Below are 13,367 nucleotides of genomic sequence, written 5' to 3'. Positions count from 1 at the left end.
CTTAACGTCAAAACGATTAAAAAATTGGTGTAGAAAATTGAAAATGACTATAGAAAAAAAAAAGAAGTGGCAATTTCTAATTTGTCAAAGAATAGGATGCTAAATAATTGTTGTGGAGTGCAAGACGGTGAAAATATGAAATATAATTTAATGTTAGTGCATTATTAAAAAGTGATCAACAAGTTGTTGGATTACGTCCAAATCCATAGATTTATGAAATTTTGCGTTCATTTTAGATATAGAAGAAAAAAAGAAAAAAAAGACCGTGATTGATTCCACGTACTCGTATGTTATTTTAAATGTGGCAAAATGATTCTATTGTTTGAAAAAAAGAAAAAAGGAATAATTAAAAAAAGAAAAATAAAAAAGAAAAGGCATTAGATCCACATTTGAACATGGTTCCAAGCCACTAAAGCGGTTCCAAATATCGTCGTCCCACCAAAATATCAAGAGCAAGGATTGATTCCAATCAGACGTTCCCTACCACATGATATACAAATACAAGGTATGATTCAAATCGGACGGTACCTCTCACATGATCATGATGACATGTCAAATGGTAAGTTCCACCCCGGTAACCCTACAACATCACACACAAGTACCAAGTCACACGGTGATCTTATCATGGGGGCTACATCATCGTTGATGTTCCTCGTTCGCACCTTAAGGTTCCCCAACCATCCAAATAGGTAGGAATAGGAACCCAAGCGGATTCTACTGTACTCTCATTTTAAATATCATATAAAATTCGTAATTTAGATATACGAATTTGTTTGTGTGTAATGTACATACACACACAAACTCATTCGAAGTTCCGTTTCATCATCATATAGATATATATATATATACACACACCATATGTGTGTATAATTTATATTAGGTATTACGTATATATAATCAACGAGAAGATAGGGAACAGAGGAAAGCTTAGAAACCCTAGATTTTTCAATACAAAGGTCTTCGAACCTCTAGAAGATCGATTGGCAACACCGCTTTAGGTACAAAAAAAAAATCAACGAAATAACATTCTATGTTGCCGACGTAATATGATCATATGGTTCTTGCGTTGATTTTTTCTCAGCTAATCTCTCTCCCTCTCTCTCTCTCTATATGTTTATCTATTTATATATTTATACAGTCACACATGTTGCTTTGAGAGTCGTTGTGTTTCTTATTTGTTTGTATCTATGTTATTCAATCAGATTTTTCATATGAAGTGAATTTTACTTCGTTTTCCTTCGTCATAGTGATTGATTTTAGTAACCCTCTCTCAGTATTTATTTACACATATTATGTATTTATTTTTCTTGCTTTGATTATAGTTATGTTTTTTTTGTTTTAAGCTATTAATTGATTAGTTTCCAAAGAATATCTGTATGTTTGTTGATTTAATTTATTTTTTTCTTTGTCCAATTAGTTCATCAAGACAAAGCTTTATTCTTTCCTGTGTTTCTCCTTTTTCCTTGTACGGTTTAAACATGATCATTTATTCTTCAAATTGTGTTTTTCTACTTTTAGTTCTGAACTGAAATTCACTGAAATTAGACGATGATTTGTTTTTACAAGGATTATAGTATTATTTTTGATTGGCATAATGGGTAATTCAAAGTCTTTTTTTCTTGTCCAAATAGGAGTGAATATTTATCAAAATTTGTACTGATAAATGGGGAATCGAGGGCAAAAACGTGCTGAAACTGTTGATGAATTGCCAGCTGATAAGAGAGCATGTAGTTCATTGGACTTCAGACCAAGCACATCGACTTCATCTGTTCAAACCCCAATAAACTCCACAAATTCGACACTTGAAGCGCACGATGGTGACATGGATACAGCTTGGTCTGCCTCGGGATCAAGCCGATCAGAGGGCGAAGCTGAAAAGGATTCTGCATATGGATCTTGTGATTCTGATGAGTTGGGTGATGCAGAACAGAGGCAGAACAGGCTCCACAACTATCAGAGGGGGCGAACTTCAAGTGATCATGAGAAATTCCAGAGGGTTTTGTCAAGTTTGGGTGAAGAGGTTGATCAATCTGCGATATTAGCTGCTCTAACTGAGCTATGTGAATTGTTATCGTTTTGTACTGACAGTTCACTGTCAAGCTTAATGGCAGACTCATTCTCTCCAATTCTTGTAAAGTTGGCAAGTCAGGATAACAACCCTGATGTAATGCTTTTAGCTATCAGGGCTATAACTTATCTATGTGATGTGCATCCTCGATCCTCAGGTTTCCTTATTCGACACAATGCTGTTACTGCTCTTTGTCAAAGATTAATGGCCATAGAGTACCTGGATGTAGCTGAACAAGTATGCGAGAACTTGCTCAAGTACATTTTCCCATAAGTAACATGAAATACGATTACAGGGTTGTATAATCTATATGCATTGTCTGTCTTTGATTGTAGTGTTTGCAAGCGTTGGAGAAAATCTCACGAGAGCAACCACTTGCCTGCTTACAGTCGGGGGCAATTATGGCTGTTCTGAATTACATTGATTTTTTCTCAACAAGCTTGCAGGTAATGTACCATACTCTGTGTATCTACTTCATAAATTAAATAAATTAAGGGTACTACTTTTACTTGTATTTTGTTTGACTGTTGGTCTGGAAAGAGTTGAAATCAATTTTTTTCCCCTCTTTTATTTGCATCAGAGAGTTGCACTTTCAACTGTGGTCAACATATGTAAGAAACTTCCTTCTGAATCTCCTGCACCTTTCATGGAGGCGGTTCCAACATTGTGCAATTTTCTTCAGTACGAAGATAGACAGGTATATATTTTGTTTTGCATCTATGGATAATTTTTCGTCAAATAAATAATTTAGCTCATATTAACCTTTTATTGTGCAATTTTTTTTTCCTTGGAATCCTCCTCAGCTTGTTGAGAAAGTAGCCACTTGCTTGATAAAAATAACGGAGAGAGTGCACTACTCATCTGACATGCTGGATGAACTTTGTAAACATGGGCTGATTCATCAAGTCATGCATCTCATAAACTCGAATAATCACACCACTCTTTGCCAAACAATTTACACTGTATGCGGATCCCTTCTATTCATGTCTTCGCAATTTGCAGTTCTCAATTCCTTACTCTTTGTCGTGGATAATTCTATATTTCCAATGTTGTGTGGCAGGGTTTGATTGGGCTACTTGTCATACTTGCTTCTGGATCAATTGTAGCTGTCAGGACTCTTTTTGAGCAAAATATAAGCAGCATATTAAAGGACATTTTGTCTACTTACTATATCGCACATGGAATGCCGCCTTCAAATATGGTTGATGGACATTGCAATCAGGTCTATATCTTATTCCTACATTATATTTTCTTTGCCTTGTCTTGTAGTACAACACATATAATTGAAACAATGTTATTAGCCATGATTATGGAAGGGAGTATATTTTTTAGCTTTAATTTCCCCCCACCCACTTTTAGCACACAAACATGCAAGCATGCTAAATTTTTAGAAGCCATTGTATTTTGATGAGTTCCAAATTTTGCTGTGTTATGACTCCCTTGATTTTGTGATTTACATTATCTCCAAATTTTCCTTCATTGTAAATAATTAAATTGCATAGAGTCTTATTCCATCTTCTTAATGTTTTATCCACCCATTTTCTTAATAGAGTCAAAGGTTTTGCGCGCATGTCTCACCAAAACAAAGGGTTTCGCCCACAAGTTTTTGACTGAATAATCTTTTACCAAACAATTTCCTGTTGGATGCACAAATCCTGACATTGTAAGGGATAAATTATGTTCACTAAACTCTGTGTGCTCATTGTAGCATTTGGGATCATTTTTTTTTTATCTTAAAATGGGAAATTTGCTGTTTTAAGCATCATTATTTCCTTCTTTATGTATCTTTATTTCCTACGGTTTTTCTGCAGCATTTCTATCTGTTGCTGCAATGATGCAGTAGATTTTGAGTTCACTCTTTGCTGTAATGTTTTTCTACTGCAATATTAGTTGCATGGTGTTTTAACTTTCTATATTTTGTAAGCTCGGACACGCGTGAGTAAAAATAAATCAAGTTATGTAGCAGACAAAAAGGATAACACAAGTAAAGAAACTTCTGCTTTATTTTCTTGCTCAGGTGCATGAAGTCTTGAAGTTACTCAATGAGCTTCTCCCTGCTATAACAAGAGGTCAAGATCAATTGGCCTTGGATAAGGAAGCTTTTCTAGTAAATCGGGCTGATCTTCTTCAGAAGTTTGGGATGGATATACTTCCTGTGGCAATCGAGGTTGGTTCTTTGATATGTAGTATTTGAACTGATTTCTTACCCTTAATATTTAGTATTAACTATTCCTTATCCTTGTCCAGGTGGTTAATTCTGGTGCAAATTTATATATTTGTTATGGCTGTCTTTCTGTTATCAACAAGTTTGTTTATTTCAGCAAATCTGACATGCTTCTTGAATTGCTCAAGAAAACCAACATTGCAAGGTGAAAGAGTTGTTTTTTTTTTTTTTTAGTAAATCAAGCACATTTTAAAATAAAGATAACAGTTTTCTCTCTGGAACATGTGGCAGTTTCTTGGCTGGAGTATTCACTCGAAAGGATCACCATGTGCTAATATTAGCTCTACAGATTGCTGATACCGTTCTGCAAAAGCTTTCTGACATATTCTTGAATTCCTTTAGAAAGGAGGGTGTCTTTTTTGCTGTTGATACACTTCTAACGCCTGCGAAGTGTTCACAGATTATGTTTCCCGTGTTTAGTGGCACAGAGCTGTCAAGTGATCCTAGTCAAAAATTTGCTGCAAGGGATGTCCTGAGATGCTTATGTTTTGCATTTGATACTGGTCAGTGTCCATCATCTTCAGTAACTGGGACTTGCAAGCTTGAAAAAGATTCTGTTCGTAATCTTGCAGAGCGCATAAAGACCAACTACTTAACTACAGAACTATTAAACTCTGAGTTAGGATTAACTGATGTTCTTCAGAAGCTCAAAACTTTAGCAGCTGCATTATCAGATCTGATGAACATGTCCATGAGTAATGTGGCTTTTACTCAGCCTGAAGAAGATTTTTATCGTGTATTGCATCAAATTTTGGAACAGCTTAATGGAATAGATCCTATTTCCACTTTTGAATTTATTGAAAGTGGAATTGTGAAATCATTAGTAAATTTCCTATCTAATGGCCATTATCTTAGAGAAAAGGCGGAACTTACTGGTGCATTTAGTCACCACTATGCTGTTGAGAAAAGATTTGAGGTGTTTGGAAGATTGCTTTTATCTTCTTCATACCTGTCCTTGGAGGACTTTCCTTTATCAGTATTAATTCAGAAATTGCAAAGTGCACTATCTTCTGTTGAAAATTTTCCTGTTATTTTGAGTAATGGATCCAAGCACAAGAGCTCATATGCTACAGTGCCATATGGTCAAAGCTTGATGTATCCTTGTCTAAAAGTTCAGTTTGTGAAGGGAGAGGGGGAGACATGCCTTTCTGACCACTCTGAAGATGTTCTCACTGTCGATCCTTTTTCTTCATTGGGTGCTATTGAAGGATATTTGTGGCCCAAAGTGAGCACAAACAAAATTGGGAGCATAAAATCAGCTAATCGAGCTTTGAGCAGAATGGGAAGTCCATCTTCTCAATTACCACCACGTGCAGGCTCTCAGCAAAATGGATGTCTAAATAATATGGTGTCTGAGAGGTTGTCCTCTGATTTGCCGGAGTTGCAGGTTATCTCATCTTTATTCTATTTCACAGCAAGAAGTTGGATTCATTTCACTGTTTCTTCATCTACTTGGCTTTTTCAAAATTTTGGCAGTTACCACTTTTGGTTATATTTTCTGCAGGAGATCCAGCCTAACTTATCACATTTTGCATCTGAAGAAGCAGCCAATATAGGGCTGACAACTAGTGAAACAACAGGCATAAGAGACACTCATATTGTGAGCAGATACATCTTCCTTTGAATCATCTATATTATTTCAATGTATCTCAACTTCTTTCATCTAAACTCAAGGCCTGCACCCGTTGCTTGGCATTTGCTGCATGAATTTTGGTTCTTGTTAGGATCCATGTTCATGTGGAATTTATTAAAAGGGTCATATACTGACTTTCTTTGTATCCATCTTCTTGCATTGGGCTCAAGTATGGCAATGCGGGAATACGTATGGTGCCTACTTGAATAATTGACTGAAATAGACTATTTGTTTTACGTTTGTTTTTTTCTTGACTCCTTCCTTCAGCTTGCTTGTTTCTTTTCTCATATCATTAAGATGATATTTTTCCCTTTCTATTGTTTTTGGTTTTGTTGTCTTTTAGGATCATGTGGAGGAAATACATCATACTTCTTTAGAAGTTGATACTAGCATTGGGACAGATAATGTTGAAGATACTAGCATTGGGACAGATAATGTTGAATCCAGTAGCGACGTGGATGCTTCACCAAAATTGCTATTTTACCTAGAAGGACAACTGCTGGACTCAAAGTTGACACTATATCAAGCTGTTCTCATGCAAAAAATCAAATCAGGGCATGAATTTATCAGCAGCGCAAAATTGTGGAGTCAAGTGTACAGAATAACATATAGAAGAGCTGTGAAACCTAAACAAAGTTGTCCTCGAGATTGTCAGGCTCATGATTCTGTTCTGGACAAGGTTGGGACATATTGCCTGTACGCTCCATTATTCTCTGGCTTGTTTTTCTCTGAACTAGCTTTTGACGTGGAAAAGTCAAGTGCTACTTATGATATATTATTCCTGCTGAAAAGTTTGGAAGCTATGAATAGGTTCAGGTTTCATCTGATGTCTCGTGAAAGAACTAATGCTTTTGCCGAAGGGAAAATCGATAATTTGGATAATTTGAAGGTAGAAGTTTCTGCTGCCTTGCCGACAGACTTTGTGAGCAGTAAATTGACAGAGAAACTAGAACAGCAGATGCGAGACCCCTTCGCTGTGTCTGTTGGTGGTATGCCATCGTGGTGTAGCCAATTAATGGTTTTGTGCCCATTTTTATTTGGTTTTGAGGCAAAACGTAAATACTTCCGGTTGTCAGCATTTTGTCAGCCACAAGTTCAATCACATCCATCGTCTCCTAATCATATAGGGGGTCCATATGGCAGCCGGCAAAACACTGGCAGCAGGCCTCGTAAAAAGTTTTTAGTGTGCCGAAATCGCATTCTGGAGTATGCCACCCAGATGATGGACCTCCATGCCCGTCAACATGTTGTCCTTGATGTGGAATATAACGAAGAAGTTGGTACTGGTCTCGGTCCGACATTGGAATTTTATACACTGGTCAGTCATGAGTTTCAGAAATCGGGCTTGGGCATGTGGAGAGAAGACAATATGTTATTTACACCTGTAAAAAGCTTACAGGTGGAGGATTCAGGAACCGTGGTGTCTCCTTTTGGATTATTTCCTTGCCCGTGGTCATCTGCAGCAAGTAGTACATCAAGTGGCATAGAGTTTTCTGAAGTTATTAAAAAGTTTGTCCTTCTGGGACAGGTCGTTGCAAAGTCTCTTCAAGATGGAAGAGTTTTGGATCTCCCCTTCTCCAAAGCTTTTTACAAACTTATACTTGGGCAGGTATGCATCCAATCTTAAATTGAAAATACCAATGATATGCAACCTTTTGTTCTGATCTTAGATTCCATACTAGTGTTTTATATTTAATCTTTTCTTGTAGGAACTTACAGTGTATGACATCCACACATTTGATCCTGGGTTTGGTAGGACTCTGCTAGAGTTCCAGGCTCTTGTTGAAAGAAAAAGACATCTGGAATCTGTTTGCGGAGAAAACTCGACATTCAAACTTGATTCATGCTTTCGGAATACTAGAATTGAGGATCTTTGCCTTGAGTTTATTCTTCCTGGATATCCTTACTATGTTCTCACTTGTGGACCTGATTCCAGAATGGTTGGGCATTCCTCTTTGCACACTACCTTTATTTCTCCTTTGATTTGTTCAGTGACAAATTACATGCTACAGTCATTTTATTAACGTTCTCATTTTTAGGTTAATATTGCTAACTTGGAGGAATATGTATCACTCATTGTGGATGCAACTATCAATGCTGGAATTTCTAGACAAGTGGAAGCTTTCAAATCGGGGTTTAATCAGGTTTTTGCCTTCATAGGTGGTCATTACCTTACTCTTTTGATGTTTTGCATTGACCATGATATGGTAAATGCAAAGTTGTTCTGAGGAATAACATAGATTTGTTCTGGTTCTCCAAAATTAGTATTCGAAATAGAAGCCTATACTTAAACAGAATTAATTTTATTGTCGGAATATTGAATTTGTTTTATTGGGTATGAAGTTGTATCATCCTATGAGAACATAGAAGGGGAAGGTAAACTGAAAATTGATACATATGCAGAAAGCTTTGCTGCATTGGTGCTGCTGATTGTTAGAATCTGATAGATATGCATGGCTTGGTTCTGTAATGTTGAAAATTGAATATTGGGTAGCACAAATTGTCTAGAAATGTTCAGATTTAACCTTGTTATAGAGCACATTCTATGTAGAACTGCATAGACTTAAAAATTTGTGTAGTGTATACGTTGAACATTCTCTAACAGAATTTGTACAGAAATGAATTGTGCTCGATTCTGTAGTTTTAAAAATTAAAAAAATAGTGTACTGCTAGTGTTTCACACATTTTTGGTGCCTGTACTTCACTGACTCATAAGGTGTCCATGCAATTTAGGGGCTTGCTGAAAATAAATTAAACAAGAGAAAACGATTAGAATGATCAGGAATTGGATTGGGGGTTATCTGACCTTTTCAGTTTTCAGCAATATTTTGATATTCATAGCAAAGTTATTTCTTTTTGTTTGGTTGAAATGTTGGGGGCTAGGCTAATATGCCGTAATTAGGATTCTTTAATTATTCTGAGACCTGTGATTGCTTCTTCAGGTTTTTCCAATCAAGCATCTTCAGGTTTTCACTGAGGAGGAATTAGAGCATTTACTATGTGGAGAATGTGAACTTTGGACTGTATGTATATTTTTCTTTTGATTTACCTGTCTGAAAAGGATTTAGTGATTATGTTTACTATGATGTACTTTTATTATTGTTTTAGCAGTCGAATGACCTATTGGATCACATCAAGTTTGATCATGGATACACTGCCAGCAGTCCACCCATTATCAATGTTAGTGTTCTTTCTTACATTTCCTTATTTTAGATCTCATAAAATTCTATAGTTGATCACTTTTATGACTTTCAGCTACTGGAAATTATACAAGAGTTCAATCGCGAACAGCAACGAGCATTCCTGCAGTTTGTGACTGGGGCACCTCGGCTTCCTCCTGGTGGTTTGGCATCTCTCAATCCAAAACTAACAATTGTCAGAAAGGTGTTTTCTATGTGTTGATGTCACCAGTTTTTTAATGTCTTTAACCCTTGTTTGATCATCAATTGATCACCTCCTCGTTTTCTGGTTGTTTTATCAGCATTGTAGCAGATGTCCAGATGCTGACCTGCCCAGTGTGATGACTTGTGCCAATTATTTGAAGCTGCCTCCTTACTCTTCAAAGGTGGACTCCTCTTTGTTTCCCAGTTCCCACATAGCTTCTCTTTGTCTAAATTTTGCTACAAAAACAAATGGATTGCATTATATAAATAAATAAATTTATTTGTTACTTCTGCAGGAGAGGATGAAAGAGAAGCTCTTATTTGCCATAACCGAAGGACAAGGATCGTTCCATCTTTCGTAGCTTACGATATTTCAACCAAACACGTACACGAACTGTAAATTTGTAATTATCAGATTAGGGTGGTGCTGATGTAGATATTTTGACCGTCTCTGTCGGCAGTCGCGGTGGTGATGGTTGAAGGAGGAGCTGATTGCTGTGATCAAAATGAAGGACGAGCTGATTGCTGTGAACAAAAGGAAGCTCTTCTCTTCTCGGTGCGGACTAGGGGTAAATAAGATTGGTATATATTTAGTAGTTGTTTTAGCTTCTTGAGGGAACTGTACAGAAAAAGATTGGTCATTTTTATATAGATTAGCTCCCTGCTAAATATTTATTATGCACAAAATGTACAGGTTTTAGATAATTATATATTTACATCTTTTTGGCTGCAATTTATTTCTGTGCCAAAATATGTAAAAACGACTTTATATGTGGTCGGTCAAATATTATATATATATATATATATATATTCTGTGGGGCAAGGGCAAACGAATTTATTTTGACAAATATGAAACAATACTGTTGGCAACTTAAATCCTTTTGTATTGTATCTTTGAATTTAGGGCTAATTACAATGGCACCCGTCAGAAAAGTTGAGATTGCCTTCATTATGACACTGCTGAAAAAGATAAATTTGTTGATGATTTCACCAATATCTTGAATGGGTTGGATTCTCACCGTTACGACAAATTAGTTGATAATTCTGTCGGGGTCAAAGGAAAGGTAGGTGTCATCAAATTGTTTGGATTTTCTTAATTTACTCTTTTCCCCATGGCTCTCAATATTATTATTATCCCTGTGAATAATATTATTTGAGAAATGCTAAGGTTACTCCATGACAGTAGTTAAACTTTTTCATTTATAAATTTTATTATAAAACTCAGTTGTGTAGTTAGCCCAATTCATAAGATGTTTTTTTGAATTTTACAATTCATAAGATGTTGCCAAGCCAAACAATGACTTTGATATTTTATACATTTACTTCCGATGATATTTTTATACATTTACTTGAATAGGATTTTGGTCTCAAAAAAAAAAAAAATGAACAGGATTTTCGAGCATGAAATTTATTTGTCAGTAGTAATTTTTTATTTGGCCTTTAAAACAAACACCTGGTAGGCTGTGATCCTCAGCCGTGATTGCTGACGTGGTCGGCTGATACTAGTAGGTGTTTCAGACAAGCTGAGGACAGAATATCATCGACGTAGTCCATCCCATTTCCACCCAAAGTAATCCTCCAAAAATATCTATTCTTCTTTAACTTCCAAAAAAAGAAAAAATATACTGTACTAGTAGTATTCCATCTCCTCTCTCTCTCTCTCTCTCTCTCTTCCAAATTTGAACTAATTCCCCAGTTTACGGATGGACCAACTATGAACACTACACCACCACCTTCATCATCATCATCAACAGCAGCAGCAGCTTCAATCCAATTCCCACTAACACTCGCTCTCACCCTCCACTGGGTCTCACCACCACCACCAGCTCTCTTCACCACCACCACCTCCAAATCCAAGTTCCCATTTCGGCCGCAAGCTACCATCAACAACACCAACTCCTCCAATCTCTCTCTCGCCACCGACAAAAGCAACAATCCACCACCCAATTCCGAAGACCAAACGCTCCTAACACTTCTCCGCCAAAGAAAAACCGAGGAGGCCTGGTTAATCTACACCCAATGCTCACACCTCCCAAACCCCACCTGCCTTAGCCGATTAGTCTCCCAATTATCATATCAGAATACCAATTTGAGCCTCACTCGCGCCCAGTCCATCATCCAACGGCTGCGCCATGAGCGCCAGCTTCACTGCCTCGATGCCAACTCCCTCGGCCTCCTCGCCGTCGCAGCTGCCAAGGCCGGTCAAACCCTCTACGCCACCTCCATCATTAAGTCCATGCTCAAATCCGGTTATCTCCCCCATGTCAAGGCGTGGAGCGCCGTCGTGAGCCGCCTCGCAAACGACAGCCCCGCCGAGGCAATAAAACTGTTTAGTTCCGTGGTCCGACGGGTCCGCCGGTTTTCGGACCCGTCGATGGTCTCGGATTCGCGGCCGGACACGGGTGCGTACAATGCAGTGCTCAATGCGTGTGCCAATATTGGCGACACCAAGAAGTTCTTGAAGGTGTTCGATGAAATGCCTGAGAGTGGTTGTGAGCCAGATGTCTTGACTTACAATGTGATGATCAAGTTGTGTGCGAGAGCTGATAGAAAAGACTTGCTTGTATACGTACTGGAAAGAATCATTGAAAAGGGTATTCAATTGTGTATGACAACATTACATTCACTTGTTGCGGCTTATGTTGGTTTTGATGATATAGAAACTGCAGAGAAAATAGTTCAAGCGATGAGGGAAGGACGGCAAGATCTGTGCAAGATCCTAAGAGACTCAAATGAGGAAAACCTTAGTGAATATGAGAAAGATGTGTTTGAGAAATTGCTTCCTAATTCGATAAACCCGAATGATTACGAACCACCTTTGTTACCCAAAGTCTATGCTCCTAATACTAGAATGTACACAACCTTAATGAAGGGTTATATGAAGGAAGCTCGTGTTAGTGACACGGTGAGAATGCTAGAGGCAATGCGCCATCAGGAAGATAGTGCCAGCCACCCTGACCATGTCAGCTACACAACTGTTATATCAGCGTTTGTGAAGGTGGGCTCGATGGACAGGGCACGACAGGTGCTAGCTGAGATGACTCGAATTGGTGTTCCTGCTAATCGTGTCACTTACAATATTCTCTTAAAAGGGTATTGCCAGCAGCTACAGATAGAGAAGGCGAAGGAGTTGATGCAGGAGATGGTCGATGATGCAGGGATTGAGCCTGATGTTGTTTCTTACAATACTTTGATGGATGGATGTGTACTTGTTGATGACAGTGCAGGGGTTCTTACCTATTTCAATGAGATGCGTGCGAGAGGCATTTCTCCTACCAAGATCAGTTACACCACTTTGATGAAAGCTTTTGCCTTGTCTGGTCAACCAAAGCTCGCTAACAAGGTCTTCGAGGAGATGCTCAATGACCCACGAGTGAAGGTTGATTTGGTTGCTTGGAATATGTTGGTTGAAGGGTATTGCAGACTGGGATTGGTTGAAGAAGCAAAGAACATAGTCCAGAGGATGAGAGAGAATGGGTTCTACCCGAATGTGGCTACTTATGGCAGTCTTGCTAATGGGATTGCATTGGCTAGAAAGCCAGGAGAAGCGCTTTTGCTTTGGAATGAAGTAAAAGAGAGGTTTAGTAGGGAAAATGAAGGAGGGGGTTCTTCGACTCTCCCACCATTGAAGCCCGACGAAGGGCTCTTAGATACTCTGGCTGATATCTGTGTGAGGGCTGCTTTCTTTAGGAAGGCTTTGGAGATTGTGTCTTGCATGGAAGAAAATGGTATACCTCCAAATAAGACCAAATATACCAGAATATATGTGGAGATGCATTCAAGGATGTTTACTAGTAAGCATGCCTCGAGAGCAAGGCAGGACAGAAGGATTGAGAGGAAGAGAGCAGCAGAGGCATTCAAGTTTTGGCTGGGACTGCCCAATTCTTACTATGGGAGTGAGTGGCGGCTTGAACCCGGAGATGATTATGCTTCTGATTCTGTTTAACCACCATTTATTTCATAATCTAGAACTCTAGGCTACAAAGGTGGATCTGAATATTGTAAAGCTGTAATTTAAATTTCAAGTATAATATATGAAGTGGTTTCTTTGGAGTAAAA

The 13,367-nt window shown here is 38.1% G+C and overlaps 2 protein-coding genes across 3 annotated transcripts; both read left to right on the top strand.

The window, feature by feature from the left end:
• The first annotated feature begins 722 nt into the window (after positions 1 to 722).
• LOC132313075 (E3 ubiquitin-protein ligase UPL4) lies at positions 723 to 10,041 on the top strand. 2 transcript variants are annotated; one of them, XM_059811718.1, is made up of 18 exons: positions 723 to 998; positions 1,632 to 2,305; positions 2,404 to 2,514; positions 2,649 to 2,765; positions 2,872 to 3,030; positions 3,129 to 3,290; positions 4,086 to 4,235; positions 4,316 to 4,437; positions 4,524 to 5,679; positions 5,797 to 5,892; positions 6,269 to 7,534; positions 7,635 to 7,865; positions 7,965 to 8,069; positions 8,868 to 8,948; positions 9,034 to 9,105; positions 9,181 to 9,309; positions 9,407 to 9,490; positions 9,605 to 10,041. In XM_059811718.1, the coding sequence occupies exons 2-18, from the start codon at positions 1,664 to 1,666 to the stop codon at positions 9,668 to 9,670; spliced, it is 4,749 nt and encodes a 1,582-aa protein (XP_059667701.1). In that variant the 5' UTR covers positions 723 to 998; positions 1,632 to 1,663; the 3' UTR covers positions 9,671 to 10,041. The 2 variants fall into 2 exon arrangements, with proteins under 2 accessions (XP_059667701.1, XP_059667702.1); XM_059811719.1 differs by having other exon boundaries at positions 724 to 998; positions 9,037 to 9,105.
• Positions 10,042 to 10,920: 879 nt separating this feature from the next.
• On the top strand, positions 10,921 to 13,367 carry LOC132313077 (pentatricopeptide repeat-containing protein At3g09650, chloroplastic). The gene has a single exon (XM_059811720.1). The coding sequence runs from the start codon at positions 11,023 to 11,025 to the stop codon at positions 13,252 to 13,254; it is 2,232 nt and encodes a 743-aa protein (XP_059667703.1). The 5' UTR covers positions 10,921 to 11,022; the 3' UTR covers positions 13,255 to 13,367.

Source organism: Cornus florida, unplaced genomic scaffold (assembly GCF_030987335.1).
Source record: "Cornus florida cultivar Cherokee Brave unplaced genomic scaffold, ASM3098733v1 CherokeeBrave_3.0.0_Hap2_Chr06, whole genome shotgun sequence".
NCBI lineage: Eukaryota > Viridiplantae > Streptophyta > Magnoliopsida > Cornales > Cornaceae > Cornus > Cornus florida.
The sequence above is the reverse complement of the archived record's forward strand: the minus strand, read 5'-3'. Positions and strand labels throughout refer to the sequence as shown.

Excerpts from the sequence above, each read along its gene's own strand:
- LOC132313075 (XM_059811718.1), top strand. The coding sequence starts at position 1,664 with ATGGGGAATCGAGGGCAAAAACGTGCTGAAACTGTTGATGAATTGCCA. Across the intron at positions 2,306-2,403 it reads ACCTGGATGTAGCTGAACAA|TGTTTGCAAGCGTTGGAGAA; the intron begins GTATGCGAGAAC and ends CTTTGATTGTAG. Across the intron at positions 9,106-9,180 it reads GCAGTCCACCCATTATCAAT|CTACTGGAAATTATACAAGA; the intron begins GTTAGTGTTCTT and ends TATGACTTTCAG.
- LOC132313077 (XM_059811720.1), top strand. The coding sequence starts at position 11,023 with ATGAACACTACACCACCACCTTCATCATCATCATCAACAGCAGCAGCA.